The sequence below is a fragment of the Oncorhynchus nerka genome, linkage group LG19, assembly GCF_034236695.1.
Source record: "Oncorhynchus nerka isolate Pitt River linkage group LG19, Oner_Uvic_2.0, whole genome shotgun sequence".
In the NCBI taxonomy this organism is placed as follows: Eukaryota; Metazoa; Chordata; class Actinopteri; order Salmoniformes; family Salmonidae; genus Oncorhynchus; species Oncorhynchus nerka.
The window spans coordinates 23,098,587-23,120,012 of record NC_088414.1 but is presented as its reverse complement, the minus strand read 5'-3'; the positions used below and the strand labels follow the sequence as shown (position 1 = coordinate 23,120,012).

At 44.1% G+C, this 21,426-nt stretch overlaps 1 protein-coding gene across 1 annotated transcript; it reads right to left on the bottom strand.

Annotated features, from left to right (window-relative positions):
• Positions 1–114: 114 nt before the first annotated feature.
• On the bottom strand, positions 115–16,938 carry LOC115101204 (leucine zipper putative tumor suppressor 3-like). The gene is given in 8 exon segments (XM_029620506.2): positions 115–4,356; positions 4,359–4,506; positions 4,770–5,000; positions 5,386–5,577; positions 5,832–5,960; positions 6,863–7,477; positions 8,006–8,783; positions 16,800–16,938. Coding segments are annotated over 7 exon segments (2,622 nt in total). The 5' UTR covers positions 8,621–8,783; positions 16,800–16,938; the 3' UTR covers positions 115–3,664.
• Between the last annotated feature and the right edge of the window lie 4,488 nt (positions 16,939–21,426).

Sequence of the window (21,426 nt, the reverse complement as noted above, 5' to 3'; positions counted from 1 at the left end):
GTATTTCTAATAAGAGATTAGAACTACTTCAACATGTTTAAAATTGAAAGTCAGATATTGAGTATTGAGCTTTATTCATAGTGAGCATGTGTGAACACCCTGTGGGCAACAAAATGAGTTATTCAAGATTTAATCACATCTTTAATCATTAAATTCATATTTGCTAAGATATGTTTTCTTCAAGCCATTTTTCTGTAACACAAAATAAATACAAAAAGAAACTTGATACCATTTAGTCTTTTAAGACATTACAAGAGTTGAAACACACAAAATCTAACATATTCGTTTTTGAACAATCGCTTCAGTTGTACTGTACCATGTAGTAGATCAAAATTAAAAAGATTTCATATATATGTATATATTTATATATTTATATTGATATAGTTTAAAAAATAAAAGCGGAAATGTCTGTCTCATTAATTCATAATAATCCTCTTAAATTATTCACACGTAATAAGCTTGATATATTTGAATAAATATGTACACATAATAAATAACAATAATATTTACATCCAAGTACACTGCCTTTCTGTTTCTACTAAGAACACAGCAGGACACAACAAAAGTACATAGCAGCAAATGTTGCCCCAAAACTGAGGGTGTGGGCCCTCCATCCCTTGCTCTACCTCTTTCTTTTCCTCTTCTTATCCTCTCTTTAACATTAATTCTTTTTTAAGTCCTCACTTCTTTCACCCCTGACTTCAAAGTTATTCTCTAAATTTCCCAGACCCATGAAAAAATATATGTCAACATATACTGTACACACTAATGTTTAGAATAGTTTAATATATTGTAAAATGTCCCATATAGCCAAATATATTCTAGAGATCTATAAAGGTAGTATATATTGACATATACATAGTTTTTTTCAAATGAGGGTGGGTCCTGTTCAAACAAGTACACCACACAAGTACACTCCATTATCTCAAAGAATCATTCCAAAAATGCATTACTCTTCCTATAAAGTCTGAATCTTACAATTAGCATCTAACACCATCATGTCTGCTGGCTCAGCTACCACCTGCTGCTAGTGATCTTAAATATACACTTTGTGCAGATAAGCAGCTTCATTGACCAACCTTTATGTTTAAGTAATCATTAATTAATCACTAACACACCCCTTTTTGTCACTTTAAGAAATATCAATGGAGACCAAAAGCATCTAGAACGTCAACAAATTACAAGCTGCTTTCAGCTGTCGCCTACATAGTTTCGAAACAAAGTAAAATGCTAAGAGGTTTGCAGCTGATTCGTCATCCTGGGATTGATTGAGCCATTTTGTGTCAGTTGTTGTCGCCACAAGGTGGCTGTCCTCAGTCACTGCAGCTACTGATAGCACAGAGGAATCTACATGTGCGGCATCACTGGAGATGGAGGAAACAAAACCTTCTACGCCCAACAAATACAATGTGCCGTCAATCATTCACAGCTGCAGACCCATCAAAGCTTTGGAGATCCCTGATTGGTTAATACAACTGATCCTGTCATGCAATCCCAGCCCTTAGGGTTCTGAAGCCTCATTTTCCCATCTCAACCAAGCACATTATTAAACGCCCCCCTTAATAACACAATGCAACACACTCCTGAAAAACACATCTCACACCCCTTAAAACAGCTTCTGTATCTAAACCTTTTGGTTTGTTTCCTTCGTGATTTGGTGTGGTGGTGTGTTCTTATAGCACCAATAAAGTCACAGGGGGAGGCTGTATGGATGGATCTCCCCCTGTTTACCTGAATCATATCTTGTTCCTAATGTTAACCATGTGAATTAAACAGAGGAACTGGCCCTGGCCAACTTGTTAAGGGCATACAGTAACCACACATGCCCAACAGTCATGCCGCAAATCTGACACCAGTAGTATTCAATGTTGTTCTTCAAGACCCTTTATGTACAGAGGTTGATAAAGCTGTGTTTTACGCCATACAACACTCTTCCGTGGCCTCCAACTGCTCTTAAATGCTAGTAAAACTAAATGCATGCTCTTCAACTGATCGCTGCCCGCCGCCCGACTAGCATCACTACTACAAATGGTGTAGTAGGTGTCTGGCTAGACTGTAAACTCTCCTTCCAGACTCACATTAAGCATCTCCAATCCAAAGTTAAATCTGGAATCGGCATCCTATTTCGCAACAAAGCCTCCTTCACTCATGCTGCCAAACATACCCTCGTAAAACTGACTATCCTACCGATTCTTGACTTTGGCGATGTCATTTACAAAATAGCCTCCAACACTCAACTCAGCAAATTTCGATGCAGTCTATCACAGTGCCATCCGTTTTGTCACCAAAGCCCCGTATACTACCCACCACTGCGACCTGTATACTCTCGTTGGCTGGTCCTCGCTACATAATCGTTGCCAAACCCACTGGCTCCAGGTCATCTATAAGTCTTTGCTAGGTAAAGCTCTGCCTTATCTCAGCTCACTGGTCACCATAGCAACACCCACCCGTAGCATGCGCTCCAGCAGATATATTTCACCGGTCATCCCCAAAGCCAACACCCCCTTTGGCTGCCTTTCCTTCCAGTTCTCTGCTGCCAATGCCTGGAACAAATTGCAAAAATCACTGAAGTTGGAGACATATCTCCCTCACTAACTTTAAGCGTCAGCTGTCAGAGTAGCTTACCGATCGCTGCAGCTGTATACAGCCCATCTGTAAATAGCCCATCCAACCAACTATCTACCTCATCCCCATATTTGTTTTTCTGCATACCAGTATTTCTACTTGCACATCCTCATCTACACATATCACTCCAGTGTAAATTGCTAAATTGTAATTACTACGCCACTATTGGCCTATTTATTGCCTTACCTCCTTACTGCATTTTGCACATACTGTATACAGATTTTTCTATTGTGTTATTGACTGTACGTTTGTTAATTCCATGTGTAACTCGGTGTTGTTTTTGTCGCACTGCTTTGCTTTATCTTGGCCAGGTCGCAGTTGTAAATGAGAACTTGTTCTCAACTGGCCTACCTGGTTAAATAAAGGTGAAATTAATCATTTAAAAAAAATCCAAATCAAACTCTAAATCAAAAATCATACATTCTCGGTCTTTACACTGTCAGTTATTGTGACAATTTACAAATAGGCCCAGACAGAATCTGCAGGGTAGTTTCCTTATCCATACTTTTACAGTATGACAACTGTAGTAGTACATGTTTAGTAGTAGTATTTGGCTTGATTTAAATTGAGATTTTTTTTATTTCACAATTTCTAGAGGCTGCCTTGAGAAGAATCTTTCTCCCACAGACTGTCTTCGCTTTATAATATATTCATTTCATTTCATGCTAATGTCAATGCAACAATAGCTTTTCCAATAGTGTGCTACTCTTGATCCCAAAATTCACCCCAACCTAAATGTTCAGTGGATTGCCGATCAATAGAACTAAAAACCTGCATACAGGGTGGCTTGAAGAGCGTCTTTGAAAACCAGAGTAAACTGTTCTTTTCCTTCCCCAACGGTCCTCCATGCCTCTCTCTGCCATCCGTAGTGCAGTGCGTCCTAGGACCGCCCCGGGGTAGCAGTGAGTACAACTATTTAGGACTACAAAATGAATGCTATTGATATGTGATACTGTTGAATTATTATAAAAGTGTGTATAAGCTGAATTGAACGGCTCTGTAGTGTTCTGGAGCATTATGGATCTAGAGCACATAGAATCTAGATCTCTGTGGATTCTATCCTCTCCAGACGGGTGAGTACCGGCCAGGGAGGGGCCAGCTGGTGGAGGGCGGGAGGGAGCTTCTTGTCCTCAGCAAGAGGAGGTGGGGAGAGAGAGAGGGAGGGTAGGGGAGTGACGGGGGCAGGCAGGGGGATGGGGGACAGTGGGGGTGGTGAGGTGGGCGAGGGGGTGGTGTTGGTGGAGGTGAGCTTGGAGCCCAGCTGGCCCACGCGGAGCTCCAGGGCCTGGTTCTTCTGCAGGGTCTCCACATAGCTGAGCTGCAGCTGGGCCTGGTACTTGAGCACATGCTCTTTCTCGTCCATCCACACATGGCGCTCCTTCTTGAAGGTGAGTGCCTGTCGCTCACGCTGCTGTCGTTCCAGACGCAGCTCGCCTTGGAGGTGCTCCAGCTGCCGGCGCAGGTCCCCTGCCTCCTCCCACTGCTGGTGGGCCTCCTGGCGCTGCTGGTGGATTTCCTGCCGCAGTTGGGCCTCTTGGCGCTGATGAGCTTCCTGACGCAAGTGAGCCTCCTGACGCTGGTGGGCTTCCTGACGCATGTGAGCCTCCTGGCGATGGTGGGCATCCTGGCACTGAACCTCATCGCTCTGCAAACTCAGTATGGCATCTGGGGGGGGGACGGGGGGTGGAGGCAGGGCCGGGTAGGAGAAGCCTTCAGGTGGGCTGTGTGGCGAGGAAGCCCCACTCTGGTCCTGGATGCTTCCCTGCTCCCTCCACCACTAGCCTCGACAGCCCTATCCCTCACATTGAGCTCACCCAGGGCCCGCTTCAGCCCTACCACCTCAGCCTCAAACATTCCCAGCTTGTCCCTCAGCTGAGAGACCTGGAGAGACACAGGGAGGAGAGGCCGGAGAGTCAATCAGGAGTTAAAGAGAGAGTAAGTGGTAGCTAATTCACTTAATGCGTGTCGTGTGAGAGAGAGAGTATTGTTTGTGTCTTTCAAAGTGTATTTGAATGCCTGTATCTGTACTGTATGCATGCGAGTAACTCAAGGGCTCAAAACGTGTGGTGCACAGACCAGAACAACCCTTCAAGTGGTAGTTAGTGTTTCAGGTCCGTCTCTGACTCTCCAGACCTCAACCCTACCTCGGTCAGCGTCTTCTGCAGCTCCCCCTCGCAGCGCTCCAGCTCCAGGCTCTTGGTGCTGTAGGAGTCCTTGAGGCCCAACATGGCCTCTTCCCAGTCCCTCAACTGGGCGTTGGCCTCCTTCAGCTGGCCCCGCAGGGCCACCATCTCCCCCGCCCGCTGGGTCACCTCCGCCTGGCTCTCCCTCAGCTGCTGCTTCAGCAGGGAGATCTCCCCTGCCTTCTGACACACCTGACAGGGAGTGGGATGAAAGATATGGACATGGTTGAAATAGAGATCAACAAGCACCTATGTAAAGGGCATGAGTCTGTGTAATGGATGTGCACTTACAGTATAGGACAGCTACTGCTGCATTGTGTGCTAATGATCAAAAAGCATTTGCACAGAACAAATAGGACACATCTGACCATTGGTTTAGACAGTATTGCCCTTTGTCATTTTTAGCATGGACATCTACTATTTATTCTCAGCACTCCTTTTCACATTCTCCCTCTCACTTGTCATGCCCCCTAAAGTTTACCTTCCTCCCAGTGAACTTGTAAACCTCACCAATCTCTCTAGTATCCCACACCCAGCCATGCACACTACCCACTTAACCCCGGGTCCCCTCTCTCACCTCCCATTTAGTCTCCTCCAGGCGTGGCAGGATGTCAGCCTGCTCCTTCCTGTAGTCCAGGCACTTCCTCTCCAGCTCCTCTCTCTGGGCCAGCAGCGCAGCCATCTCCTCATGCAGCCGTCGCTTGTCCTGCGACAGACGGGTGATCTGGGCCTGCAAGGCACTCTGGGAGCGCTGGGCGCGACGCGTCACCTGGGTAGAAATTTGGTAGAATGGAGATTCCCGATTCAAATCAACATTCGACAATGGGTATACTGGAGGCGGCCATATTGAGTGTACTATTTGAAATAAGGTAAGTGGAAAAATTTTGCACAGAATTTGACTAAACTACTCCTCAACGCTCATTCTTTGCCTTTCTCAGTGTTTGCCATGCAGCCATGGCAAATGCTATTGTGCTATTGGGTATAGCCTACGACCCCACAATCTGTGAACTAAGGAGCCATTACCTGCTGCAGGCGTGAGGCATAATTCTGCCGCAGCTCGTCCATCTGGCGCTCCCACACGCGCTGCTTCTCCTCAAACACCTGGACGATGGCCGCCTCACTCTGGTCCAGATTACGGCGCATGTGGAGCACCTGGGAGAGGAGGAAAGGAAGTAACTCATCTGTAATTCACATGTAGCTGCAGGAGGTGATGGGTAATTCACAAAATGGCTGCCATCCATCATCGAGGTTACTGCCCCACTAGTCTTTCATATTTCTTTGTACTTCTCATTTGCAATGTCAACGGATGCTGAATATTAATTGATTGCTTTTTAGGTGTTCCACTGTGTCTCCTTGCATTGCATTGTATTGTATGTGGGTAACACACCTCATTCACCATCTACCACCAAGGTGTACCACCCCACTTTCAAATATCGCTACCTCCAAGCCCTCAGTACTTGAATAACTTGTACTACTATTTCAGACCAAAGACCTAATGGGTCTTACCTGGTTGACCGCCAGCTAATAAAAATACAGTTGTCTGCTCGGCGAGTTTAGGGCACACCCACCTGACCAGTTTATCAACTCACCCAACCAGTTTCCCAGCGGTTTTAGTTTCAAGTTTTATTTGTCACATGCACAAGTACTGTGAAATGCTTAACTTTCAAGCCCTTCCCAACAGTGCAGTACTCAATATCAAAATAGTATAAATAAATAAATAAATACAATAACAGGAACGTGTAAGCTATGTATGGGTTATTCTTAAGCCATAGACAGTATTAGGTAAACAGTAAGATCACTAGTACAGTTACCTATGCCCTCTATGGGTTATGCAAACTCCTCAAATTTCAAATAACAATTTATTGTGATTATATAAAATAACTGCATTCACTGTCCTATAGTTGTGATAATTTGCACTACTGGCACTATTTGTTTGTTGCTTTCTTCTACAATATAATATATTAAATCTCCTCCTGCACCCCCCAGTAGTATCCATTCTTTCTTCTCCCTTTTCCTCTCTCCCTCTCTCGTCATCTACTTCTGTCTCAACTCACCTCTTGCTCTCTCTCCCATAGCCGATCCTCCAGGTCCTGGATGACGTCATCGGAGGAGGGCGAGGGGCGGAGGGGCGGGGGGGCGTCACTCAGGTGGCTGAGCCTCTGATAGGATGAGGAGCTCTTCCCAGAGGAGGAGCGACCACTATCCGAGGTGCTCAGTCCGTTCTGGTATCCACTATTACCGCTAACGCCACCAGGCTTGTCCATCTTCTCCAGGGCCCCTGTGGTCCCCAGGCGGTTGATGTGGCTGGTGGAGGCACTCAGAGGCCCTAGGACAGGCGGGGGCCCGTAGCCCGAGCTGGAGCCAGCGTAGGTGGGCAGGCTGGTTAGAGAGTTCCTCCCTGAGTCGGAGAGGCTCCCCTGACCTCCGCCCCTACTGCCACCACCTCCCCCGCCTCTGGTACCTCCACCCCGGCTGCCAGAGCTGTCTGTCTCTCTGAGGGGTCCAGGTAGACTGGGACCCCCACCACCTCCAGCCCCACCTCCGGCCCCTCCTCCGGGGCTGCGGCCCCCTCTTCCGGTCTGGGGGGGGCACACCAGATTCTGCATGGAATGGAAGCTCTTGGGCACTACAGGCTTGAAGGCAGAGGGGCGGACCAATCCATCGTTGCTCTGGATGGGGGATGATGGAAAATGGCATTGGTGGTGAAATGTAACGCAAGGATTGTATAACATGCATTATCTGACAATTAGGTTGACAGAGATTATGAATATGCTGCTATACGTGTAATTAATTAAGCAGCAAGCATACTGACGCTACATGTGAATTTCAAATGGGGATTAAGAGCATTTACTGTGGTTTGTTAATGTACCGGTACACAAATTATATGCAGATATACAAAAAACAAATGTCCAGTATGAGAGACCTTTTCAGAAATCTATCATAAAGAACAGTAACAGCTAAGTAAAGGCTAATGCTATTAGAATGCATGGAGGAGTTGAGGGGAGAGGAGAAATAACTCAGGCAGCTAGGTAACAAAGTACAGTATATCAATTTATGACAGCTTTTTATATACATTCCTGTACAAATACATACACACATGCACAACACACTTTCAACATGCACCCTCATACTCAACTTACAGCCTGTATTTGGACACACACAGAGAGAGAGAGAGAGGAGAGAGGAGAGAGACTCACCTGAACCTTCTCCAGCTTCCCAGAGATGGGGAGGATGTTGGGGGGGTTGTTATGGTTATCCAGTTTGGCTGCGCTGGCGCCCGCCTCTTTGTACTGAGCTAGTTGTTGGCTACTGTTTCGATCATTGTTCAGCGAGACCTCGTTGTTCCCGCAAACGTCCAAACTCACTGCCCCTCTCGGCACTTCTCGCCCCCCATCCCTCTGGTCCCGCCCATCACACCGCCCGCCTCCATTCAAAAACACTGCATTGGACACCTGCCTCTCACTGTTACCCACCGCTGCTCGGTTCCCATTGGAAACGCCCCTATTTCCATTGGAGACTTGTCTGCTTCCATTGTTATGGGCGGGGGGCCTCTCTCTCTCTGCTCTCTCGCAGAGCGGCAGAGGACGCTCGCTGCCGTAGTAAGAAGAAGAGTGCTCCACTGTGGCAAAGCTTCGTTCGTCAGCCGTAGTCCCCTTAGCATGGGTCAGGGGAGGAGGTTGCTGAGAGGACCTCTCGATGCTGTAACTCCTATCTTCCAAGCCCCTGCCCCTGTGGGTGGAAGTGGAGGGGGGTGGTGGGGGGGCACGAGGCAGGCTGTTCTGCTGGGTGGTGCGGGTGCCCACGCTCCGCATGGCGATCTCCTGCTGCTATTGCTGCTGGCCAGAGGTGTTGGTTGAGGAGAATACCCCGCTGGCCACAATTCCCAAGCCCTGGGGGCGCCCCCCCCTCAATCATCCCCCCACACTCCACACGTGCCATGATGGAGGGCAGGGAGGCAGCACCAGCCGACATGCACTGCAGGACACACAGAGACATCGAGAGGAGAGGGAGAAGGTAAAGAGACACAAACTGTAAGTACACACAAGGACATGCCCACACACAAACACACACTATACGTAACAGAAGGAGGAGGATGAAGAAGTCCTCCAACTGCGATATCTGAGACCATCCGTGCTTGACTTGGGCAGGAGCTGAGTATCGGCGCCTCAAATGTTCTACTGCTCCTGTTCCTCTTATAGAATATTAGCTCAAAAGTATTGTGGAGCTCTTGCACCTAAAATGTAAACAGTAAATGTAAACAGTACGGCACCAAATGAGTACCGGCACCTACAGTGCCATCAGAAAGTATTCATACTCCTTGACTTATTCCACATTTTGTTGTGTTACAGCCTGAATTCAAAATTGATTAAATTTTTTAAAAATCTCACCCATCTACACACAACACCCCACAATGACAAAGTGAAAAAAATGTGCTTAGATTTTTTTTTATATACATTTATTGAAAATGACATACATAAATATCTAATTTCAGAAGTAGTCACACCCCTTTCTTGGACATTACATGTTAGAATCACCTTTGGCAGAAATGAGTTTTTCCTGTAAGTCTTTAAGAGCTTTGCACACCTTGATTGTACAGTATTTGCCCATTATTATTTTCAGAAATCTTCAAGCTCTGTCAAATTGGTTGTTGATCATTGCTGGACAATCATTTTCAAGTCTTACAATAGATATTCAAGCAGATTTAAGTCAAAACTGTAACTAGGCCACTCAGGAACATTCACTGTATTCTTGATAAGCAACTCCAGTGTGTATTTGGCCTTCTGTTTTAGGTTATTGTGCTGCTGAAAGGTGAATACATCTCCCAGTGTCTGGTGGAAAGCAGACTGAACCAGGATTTTTTATAGGAAAATCCCAGTCCTTAACAATTACAAGCATACCCATAACATAATACAGCCACCACTATGCTTGAAAATATGGAGAGTGGTACTCAGCAATTGGATTTGCTCAAAACATAACACTTTGTATTCAGGACATTGCAGTACTACTTTAGTGCCCTGTTGCAAACATGATGCATGTGTTTGGAATTCCTCCTTTTCACACTTTCAATTAGATTAGTATTTTGGAGTTCTCCTATCACAGCTATTAAACTCTAGAACGGGTTTAACGTCCTCATTGGCCTCATGGTGAAATCCCTGAGCAGTTCCCTTCCTTTCTGTAAAACAAGTTCGAAAAGACGCATGTATCTTTGTAGTGACTGGGTGTATTGATAAACCATCCAAAGTGTAATTAATAACTTCACCATGCTCAAAGGGATATTCAGTGTCTGTTTTAAATGTTTACTCATCTACCAATAGGTGCCCTTCTTTGCAAAGCATTGAAAAACCTTCCTGGTCTTTGTTGTTAAACGTGTTGGAAATCCACTGCTTGACTGAGGAACCTTACAGATAATTGTATGTGTGGGGTACAAAGATGAGGTAGACATTCGAAAATCATGTTAAACACTATTATTGCTCACAGACTGAGTCCATGCAACTGATGGTGACTTATTAAGCACATTTTTACTCCTGAATTTATTTAGGCATACAAAAGGGGTTGAATACCTATTGACAAGACATTTCAGCTTTTCATTTTTTTAAATGTGTAATTTTTTTGTGACAAAATGAGGTACACAATGGTTTCAAACGGCACTCGATCTTCTCTCTTCCAAAGAGAAAGTGACATTTTTTTAGTTTGGTGTGGCGACAGAGTGGTGTTTGAATCAGGGCTAAGGTTACTATTGAGACGACAAACTGACACCAAAGAAATAGTGGTTAATTATATACTACACACAAATACAAGGAAGAGAGTAAAGGGGTTGATATACTGTACAGAAGAAACACACTTCACTAAATAAAATGTTAAAACCTTTTACTCTACACATTTTCCCAAAAGTATGTTACATTTTGAATGCTTAGGACAGGGAAATGATCCAATTCACTTATCAAGATAACATCCCTGGTCATCCTTACTGACTCGAATATGCAACCTTCCGGTTACTAGTCCAACGCTCTAACCACTAGGCTACCCTGCCGCCCCGGTGTATACTTTTAATGTTGATATTTAAGTATTTTAGCAATTACATTTACTTTTGATACTTACAGTACATTCAGAAAGTATTCAGACCCATTGACTTTTTCCACATTTGGTTACATTACATCCTGTTTCCATTGATCATCCTTCTACAGCTTGATTGGAGTCCAATTGTGCTAAATTCAATTGATTGGACATGATTTGGAAAGGCCCACACCTGTCTATATAAGGTCCCACAGTTGACAGTGCATGTCAGAGCAAAAACCAAGCAATGAGGTTTAAGGAATTTTCCGTAGAGGTCCGAGATAGGATTGTGTCGAGGCATAGATCTGGGGAAGGGTACCAAAACATGTATGCAGCATTGAAGGTCCCCAAGAGCACAGTGGCCTTCATCATTCTTAAATGGAAGTAGTTTGGGAGCACCAAGACTCTTCCTAGAACTGGACGCCCGGCCAAACTGAGCAATCGGGGGAGAAGGACCTTGGTCAGGGAGGTACTCAAGAACCCGATGGTCACTCTGACAGAGTTCCTCTGTGGAGATGGGAGAACCTTCCAGAAGGACAACCATCTCTGCAGCACTCCACCAAATCAGGCCTTTATGCTAGAGTGGACAGACGGAAGCCACTCCTCAGTAAAAGGCACGTGACCGCCACTTGGAGTTTGCCAAAAGGCTCCTAAAGACTCTCAGACCATGAGAAACAAGATTCTCTAGTCTGATGAAACCAAGATTGAACTCTTTGGCCTGAATGCCAAGCATCACATCTGGAGGAAACCTGACACCATCTCCATGGTGAAGCATGGTGGTGGCAGCATCATGCTGTGGGGATGATTTTTATCAGCAGGGACTGGGAAACTAGTCAGGATCGATGGAAAGATGAACAGACTAAAGTACATAGAGATCCTTGATAAAAACCTGCTCCAGAGTGCTCAGGACCTCAGACTGGGGTGAAGGTTCACCTTCCAACAGGACAACAAACCGAAGCACACAGCCAAGACAACGTAGGAGTGGCTTCGGGACAAGTCTCTGAATGTCCTTGTGTGGCCCATCCAGAGCCCGGACTTGAACTCAATCTAACATCTCTGGAGAGACCTGAAAATAGCTGTGCAGCGACGCTCCCTATCCAACCTGACAAAGCTTGCGAGGATCTGCAGGGAAGAATGGGAGAAACTCCCTAAATACAGGTGTGCAAAGCTTGTAGCGTCATACCAAAGAAAACGAGGCTGTAATCGCTTCCAAAGGTGCTTTAACAAAGTGGTCTGAATACTTATGTAAATGTGGTGTTGTTGTTTTTTATACATTTGCAAAAATGTCTAAAAACCTGTTTTTGCTTTGTCATCATGGAGTATTGTGTGTAGATTGATGAGAATTTTTTTTTAAATACATTTTAGAATAAGGCTGTATCGTAACAAAATCTGGAAAAAGTCAAGGGGTCTAAATAGTTTCCGAAAGCACTGTACATGTATATGAAGTACATTGAATATTATCCCAAAAATTATGTAAAGGCTAATAATAATTTGCGGTATCAATTTCAGCAGAAATTCCTCCTTATACAGTTGGTACTTATTCCAAATCATATGAAAATTCATATTCAAATGTGTTTTTTCAGTTGAGAAAATTGTTTATGCAATAAAAATGAAAGCACATCTCGTATAACTGTAAAAACAGTTGACATTAAAGTGGAACTGACATAATTTTAGCAACATGAAATATTTTTTAAAATCTGTTCATACACATCTCTAGGAAGAATATGACACCTTTTCTTGCATTTGCTGACAAGCGAGCACTTAGATATGGTCATTTTCACTCTTTCATAATTTCATAGAATGTTTGGGAATTCAGTGTAGTTGCGTTTGGACAATTAATAGACACTGCAGCAAATAAAACCTAATAAAAACAACTGTCTTGTCCAGGACCAGCGTCTACGCAGAACGGTGCGCCATAGCCAATCAGAGTTACAGTAGGCCTATATGCAAATAAGCCATTTGCCACACAGGCTTGCCATCATTCACTTTGAACTGGAGTGTGTGTTAATAGGCAGCAGCATCAGCGTGACATTAGATCATTAGAACGCATTCACCAAAAGCCACAAAACACACCTGAATGGATTTCTGTAAATATGTCAAAACCATGGGAGCCCTCTTACATTTGGGAATTTTACAGCCCTATTGATCAAACAACCATGAAAAGGCAGGCTCTCTCTCCCTCAGTTGCCTATGCACACATCATCAACAATAGCAAGATCAACAACTAATGGTAGTCAGAGCGAGATTAGCTCAAATCTAACAACGGAACATTAGATAAACCCTCTCAGACTCGTTAAACTAGTAGGCTACAAAATTGTACTGAGAAACAGAAAAGTAAACTGCTCGTCCTTCTGCAGTTTGCCTGCCAGTGCATGCTTGTCCCAACCTACGTTTTAAACAACTGAATCGGAACCTGCCTGCCTTCCCGCCCATTTGATCGATGCCAAATGCATTTGATTGACGACTAAGATATATGCTAACTGGATAACAGTTGCTCAATTTCAGCATAGCTAGCTAAGCGATATACATTGTTTTGCTAGCTAACCATATGACACCTGGATCTCTAGCTGTAGCCACTGAAAAACGATATGAGGGGGAAAGTCAGTCACTCACCCACTCCTCCAATGACATGCCATCCTCCTAGCAGCTAGCTAGCTAAAGTTAGGCTCCATGTTCATAGCTCACTAAATAAATAGATACGCTAGTTCAGTGGTGTCAAACTATGGGCACGGGCCCATATAGAAAAAAACAACACATTTTCAGGCCAGACATAGCCTATTTGTTTTTATAAAGAAACATGCAACAGCGACCCAAACTGGCTATTGTTTTATTTTGAAAAAAACATGGTCCAATGTTCACGTATGTACATAGTTAGCTGTATAGTATTTTAACATTAAAACCAAATAGATAAATATTTGTCCAGCCTTTGCTGCTAAGCTTGCAGATGGGCATAATAGGCTGCCACTGTAACAGTATAACTTTAAACCGTCCCCTCGCCCATACCCGGGCGCGAACCAGGGACCCTCTGCACACATCAACAACAGTCACCCACGAAGCATCGTTACCCATCGCTCCACAAAAGCCGCGGCCCATGCAAGGGAAACTACTACTTCAAGGTCTCAGAGCAAGTGACGTCACCGATTGAAACGCTATTTAGCGCGTACCACCGCTAACTAAGCTAGCCGTTTCACATCCGTTACACCACCCTAACCAAAAAGTATTCATGGAATTTTGAGTGAACTGAAACTTTTTTTTTAAACCTCTTATAAAGTTGGTTTTGAAGCATAAACTGGGAATTTTATATTTATGACTGATATTACGATTGTCTGTTTGTTTAATATCTGCAAAGTAGTTAATGCTGTCAGTTTAACAAGTAGCCTAGCTCATCAATATGATTTATTTGAGTTAATACACGATAACTACTTGATTAGTGTTTCAATCAAAATATTAACTACATTCCACATCTACATTAACAGACCTATTCAAGATTTGCAATTGAGGTACAATCATAGAAGGAAAGCTTACTGTGCTCACTGCTCACACAATCTTCGTTTCACACCCTTTCTCTCACTATTTGTTGATGGTTAGCAGAGCAGGTTTTTTGCACACCTGATACATTTGCATGTTAACATATGCCTTCTGTCTTATATACACACGAAAACCGATAAAACATACACAAATGCTAACAAATATTCTGTCCCTGAACCACACCCACAGGGAACACCATCTGATTACTCAACTATCACTGATTGAACATTGACCTAAAGGTAATATCTGGATTTATAGTGCATTGTACCAAGTGTTGCCTACTACTCCTTTCTGAGCAAAGATGCAGCCAAACCATTGTGCGAATTCTCTCTCACCATTGTCTCTTCATGCCTGAAGACACACACATGCAAACAAATGAAAATACACACAGACACAAGTTCTTCCCCCTGCGCCAATGATAATGACAAAAAAATGTATTTTTCAACTGTCTGACTAATAGAAGGAAAAACACGGGAGTCAATCATCAATACTTCATTGAGAATAAGGTCATGCAAAGTATGTGTGCATATAAAGAGAGTACATGATGTCTGTGTATGCATCACTGAGTGCAATAAGGAATACACAGTATATTATCATTATTTCACTGTCCCCTGAACAACAGACAGAGAACACTATCTGATTACTCAACTATCACTGATTGAACATTGACCTAAAGGTAATATCTGGATTTATAGTGCATTGTACCAAGTGTAGACTATACTAGTACTATCAGGGCAAAGATGCAGCCAAACCGTTGAGTGAATTCTCTCTCTCCATTGTCTCTTCATGCCTGAATCCAAGACCGTGCACATTAATCTACTATGCTACTTTGCTATAGTAATGTAAGAATTAACATTCCATCTCAGGTAGGACATGAGAACAGAACCGAATGTGAAAGTGCGAGTACTGAATCCTTGGGATAAGGTGCTGTTCAAAACTAGATAGGGTGCGTTACTGCCCCAGGGCCAGTAGAGGGACCTGTTCCAGTGTTGGCTGAGCTGTGGCACGTGCCTACACTCCTCACTGTCACAGTTACACACTCCTAGGCATTACATCATCGGCTCCATGCTTCATACAGAGAGAGCACGGCACACACACACACACAAGCACTCTTTCTTGTGTGCCCTCATTCACACACTTACACATTCCTCAAATCTCTCAAAAAGGTCATTCTTATCAATCTCTTGTCCTGTGCTGAAATGCACTGAGGTATTTAATAGGTGTACACACACCTGCAATACATGTTCTCCCCATATTGTCACTGCATTGTCCATACATAGACCCCTATATACACAACTCAAATGCAAACAAACTGTCCCCCAAACAAAGTGACCACTTCCCACTACACACACACACTTCACTTAATTCAAGACCTCATATAAGCTAGGTCTAGAAGACCTCCAGAGCAGTAACACTGGGCACAGAGGTAAACACTACACAGTAGAATATATTCAATAGGCCTATTTTATCAGAGCTCCCTTGCCATTATCATCAAATTACTGTCCATATACCTACAACTGACATGTTAGCCCCCACTTTTAGTTCACACACATATACACATATATATATATATACTTATAATATGCTTCATGACATGTCAATAACACAGTGTTTGCTACATCTGTTTGGTAGTGATGTAGGCCTAATAAATCAGCCTATTGCCTATGCAAGCTCTATTCCTGTTAAGTGCCAAGGTAGGTCTAAATTCTACTGTAGGACATTTGCTCTTAGTCTGTAAATGTATGCTCTTAATATATAAAAATTATCTTCGTTATTTTTGTAGCAGCTAAAACAACCGCCGTCAACCCTTTCACCGCACAGATGTGCACAGGCAGGGTGACTGTCAGCTGACGCGGCGATGCTAGAGCACAATGGAGAAACATCACTCGTTTCTCCATACCAGCGAAAAAGCCCTAACCCAACAACGAAGGACGAGAAGAACGAGATAATTAACACGATCTACCCATTTCCCCCTGCATTTCTTTCCGTTCACGAATTAGGCCTGCATAATGTGCGTGTGGGTCAGGGAAATAGCTCTCCCCCCGTGGGGGAAGCGGAGGGTCGTGCTCGAGTGAGCGTCGTAAACTACAACCCGCGCGCACAACCGCTCGCTTTTGCCATATTCCCATCTCGCCGTCTTTACTTTCACTCCAATAAGCAATATGAACAAGAACGGTATCCCTCTCCCTCATCGCTCTGCCACAACAACATTTGAATCACCCAAATCCTTCTCCCCGTCAGCGTGCACCATGTAAAGCGGCAGGATAATGGATTGGCAATGCAGTGAATGGCGATAAAAATAGAAAAACGCAGGTGTCGATGTGCGCCGCGCTGCGTCGCCTACTAGGTGCGCGTATTTCTCTGTGGGAATGATGGAGCGCTCCGCTCAAACAGCAGCTCCACACTTACTATTAGCGGCAGGCACAGCACTGCTCCCCGGCGAGCTGTCCGATTCGAGGTTCGCAGATAGCGACGGTGGAGCGGGAGTATAGCCTAGGCCTACTCGTGTGGCTCTGGTCGGGGAAAGCTGCAGCCGCTAGTACCCGTAGCAAAGATCGGGTGATTGAGGCATCGAGAGGATGCGTGCATCAGCTGTGTCACACACCCACCTCCGCCCCGCCCCTTCTGATGACCACGACACCGCCCCCTTCCCAGAACGGCACCGCGCCTGCGCCCACACTTCCAGCAACAAAGGTGTGAATTCTTCCTCCACATCAGAATAGTACACAATGTATTGATTTTGTTGCACACAGAATACGTGGATAACAAATACAGTGGCTATTGCTGGAAAATAGGAACTCTTGCCAATCTTGCAATTTGTCTTTCTGTGTCTTACTATGTATATATTCCTTTGAGTACTGTACAACGGAATTACATATGACCAGGCAGGATAAGTGTGTGTGTGTGTACTAGTATACGTGCATAATAAGTGCGTGTGTAGCTCAGAGGGCAAGCGAGACCTTGGGCAAACATGATTGCCAGTTCCCAGGGGCAGAGACAGAGCAGAGCTGGCTGTGTTTGTGTAGGTGAGGAACTGGAGCCTGAAAATCAGCCTCACTCAGGACTAGTCAAGAGAGAGAGGAGGGATAGGCAGGGAGAAATTGCAGAAAGAGACAAAAGAGAGAGATATCAAAAGATGAGCAGGGAGAGGGCAGAGCGAGAGAAACTAGCCTATATTGAAGCTGTAGCAGAACAGAACTGTTAACTTGTCTGTAGATGGATAAGAAGGACCATGTCCTCTCTTCTAAACCTCTGACTGGGTTTACCAAATGCACACGCAGGCATTGAGTTCAAAATCAGAGCTCACACACAAAAAATGCCTTTATAGGGATTTAAAAACATTAGATCATTACATTCCAAGCAAAACTAAATGAAAGGGTTGATGAGTATGAGAGTTTCTGGTTTCATTTGGAGTAAATCACATTATTTTCAGTAGCCTTTTCCAATGTCAAGAAATGTGTGACTTATTTCCCTGTCATAACGCCTTCTTCATACACACTCCACTGTTTGCACACAAGCAGAACTATTACAAGCAGTCTTCCACACATAACCCTGTCAACATGATCAGAAAACAGCCATGGTCCTTCACATCAGAGGAGGCTGGTGGGAGGAAATATAGGATAACATTTTTATTGTAATGGCTGGAATGGAATGGTACCAGACACATGTGTAAGTACAAGTACAACATTGTTGCTAGTGGTTGTACTAAATTATCCTCTAATTACACAAATTGCTTTTGTTTAAATTATGAACCTAGACAGTCAATGTAGCTAGCTAGTAGTAGTAGCTTCTTGACTTCATAAATCTTAGTAAAACAACCAATGGTGTTTTGTCGAGGCCGTATGCAACCAAAATCAACTTTATTTGGAATTATTTCAATTCACAAGATAGAATGAAAGAGAGCGCCAGTCATCAATTATTTAACTTCTGCAATTGTTGAGCTTGGACGCTGCCATTGGACGCGATGCAACGCGAGCTCAACACGGGCAGTGAAGCAGCTTTCATTCATTTCAGAGGAAGCATTTTCTCAACGGCTGACGGAAATGCCGGACACCCGATGGCTACAGTGTTGCAGGGCCATACCACAGACCAGCACACAAGCCACTCTCAAACTCAAATAACCTATTCAGCACACATAGGGACAAACAGGACTGTCAAGACAAGACAAACACACAATCTCTGAGCCAGGTTAGCAGAAAAAATGGTTAATGCTTGTATAGCACACACACACACACACAAAAGCAAATATATGACTGTTGTCGCCACGCATATGGTGATCCACATCCAATCTGGACATTAAAACACACAACATGCATTCACATTTCATGCTGTACTGATCTACTACTACAGCTCACACACCTGCCAGTTCTCTTGGGGCTCCCGAGCGGTGGAGTGGTCTAAGGCACTGAAAGAAAGATGTGTTGGCATCGAGTAATTGTCTCTGGCCCCCTCCCAGTTAGGAGGAGTGATGAGCTCTACAGCAAAGTCTCACAACTCAATCGCTAGTTGAAAACTCTTTTCTGACCCTCCCAAAAGATAGAATTTGTAGATAATTGGCCCTCTTTCTGGGACTCACCCACAAACAGGACCAAGCCTGGACTGTTGAGGAGTGACGGACTCCATCCTAGCTGGAGGGGTGCTCTCATCTTATCTACAAACATAGACAGGGCTCTAACTCCCCTAGCTCCACAATGAAATAGGGTGCAGGCCAGGCACCAGGCTGTTAGTCAGCCTGCCAGCTTAGTGGAGTCTGCCATTAGCTCAGTCAGTGTAGTCAGCTCAGCTATCCCCATTGAGACCGTGTCTGTGCCTCGACTTAGGTTGAGCAAAACTAAACATGGCGGTGTTTGCCTTAACAATCTCACTGGAATAAAGAACTCCTCCATTCCTTCCATTATTGAAAGAGATTGTGATACCTCACATCTCAAAATAGGGCTACTTAATGTTAGATCCCTCACATCCAAGGCAGTTATAGTCAATGAACTAATGACTGATCATAATCTTGAAGTGATTGGCCTGACTGAAACATGGCTTAAGCCTGATGAATTTACTGTGTTAAATGAGGCCTCACCTCCTGGTTACACTTGTGACCATATCCCCCCGCGCATCCTGCAAAGGCAGAGGTGGTGCTAACATTTATGATAGCAAATATCAATTTACAACAAAAAAAATATGTTTTTGTCTTTTGAGCTTCTAGTCATGAAATCTATGCAGCCTACTCAATCACTTTTTATAGCTACTGTTTACAGGCCTCCTGGGCCATATAAAGCGTTCCTCATTGAGGTCCCTGAATTCCTATCGGACCTTGTAGTCATAGCAGATCAAATTCAAATTTTTGGTGACTTTAATATTCACATGGAAAAGTCCACAGACCCACTCCAAAAGGCTTTCGGAGCCATCATCAACTCAGTGGGTTTTGTCCAACATGTCTCTGGACCTACTCACTGCCACAGTCATACTCTGGACCTAGTTTTGTCCCGTGGAATAAATGTTGTGGATCTTAATGTTTTTACTCCTAATCCTGGACTATCGGACCACCATTTTATTATGTTTGCAAATCGCAACAAATAATCTGCTCAGACCCCAACCAAGGATCCTCAAAAGTCGTGCTATAAATTCTAGGACAACCCAAAGATTCCTAGATGCCCTTCCAGACTCCCTCCGCCTACCCAAGGACGTCAGAGTACAAAAATCAGTTAACCACCTAACCCGAGGAACTCAATTTAACCTTGCGCAATACCCTAGATGCAGTCGCACCCCAAAAAACATAAAATATTTGTCATAAGAAACTAGCTTCCTGGTATACAGAAAATACCCGAGCTCTGAAGCAAGCTTCCAGGAAATTGGAACAGAAATGGCGCCACACCAAACAGGAAGTCTTCCAACTAGCTTGGAAAGACAGTACCGTGCAGTATCGAAGAGCCCTCACTGCTGCTCGATCATCCTATTTTTCCAACTTAATTGAGGACAATAAGAACAATCCCAAATTCATTTTTGATACTGTCGCAAAGCTAACTAAAAAACAACATTCCCCAAGAGAGGATGGCTTTCACTTCAGCAGTGATACATTCATGAACTTCTTTGAGGAAAATAACTTGATCATTAGAAAGCAATTTACGGACTCCTCTTTAAATCTGCATATTCATCCAAAGCTCAGTTATCCTGAGTCTGCACAACTCTGCCAGGATCTAGGATCAAGGGAGACACTCAAGTGTTTCAGTACTATATCTCTTGACACAATGATGAAAATAGTCATGGCCTCTAAACCGTCAAGCTGCATACTGGACCCTATTCCAACTAAACTATTGAAAGAGCTGCTTCCTGTGCTTGGCCCTCCTATGTTGAACATAATAAACAGTTCTCTATCCACCAGATGTGTACCAAACTCACTAAAAGTGGCAGTAATAAAGCCTCTCTTGAAAAAGCCAAACCTTGACCCAGAAAATATTTTAAAGACTAATCGGTCTATATCGAATCTCCCATTCCTCTCAAAACATTTAGAAAAAGCTGTTGCACAGCAACTCACTGCCTTCCTGAAGACAAACAATATATACGAAACGCTTCAGTCTGGTTTTAAACCCCATCATAGCACTGAGACTGCACTTGTGAAGGTGGTAAATGACCTTTTAATGGCATCAGACCGAGGCTCTGCATCTGTCCTCGTGCTCTTAGACCTTAGTGCTACTTTTGATACCATCGATCACCACATTCTTTTGGAGAGATTGTAAACCCAAATTGGTCTACACGGACAAGTTCTGGCCTGGTTTAGATGTTATCTGTCGGAAAGATATCAGTTTGTCTCTGTGGATGGTTTGTCCTCTGACAAACCAACTGTGAATTTTGGTGGTCCTCGACATTCCGTTTTAGGACCACTATTGTTTTCCCTATATATTTTACCTCTTGGTGAAGTCATTCGGAAACATAATGTTAACTTTCCCTGCTATGCGGATGACACGTACATTTCGATGAAACATGGTGAAGTCCCAAAATTGCCCTCGCTGGAAGCCTGTGTTTCAGACATAAGGAAGTGGATGGC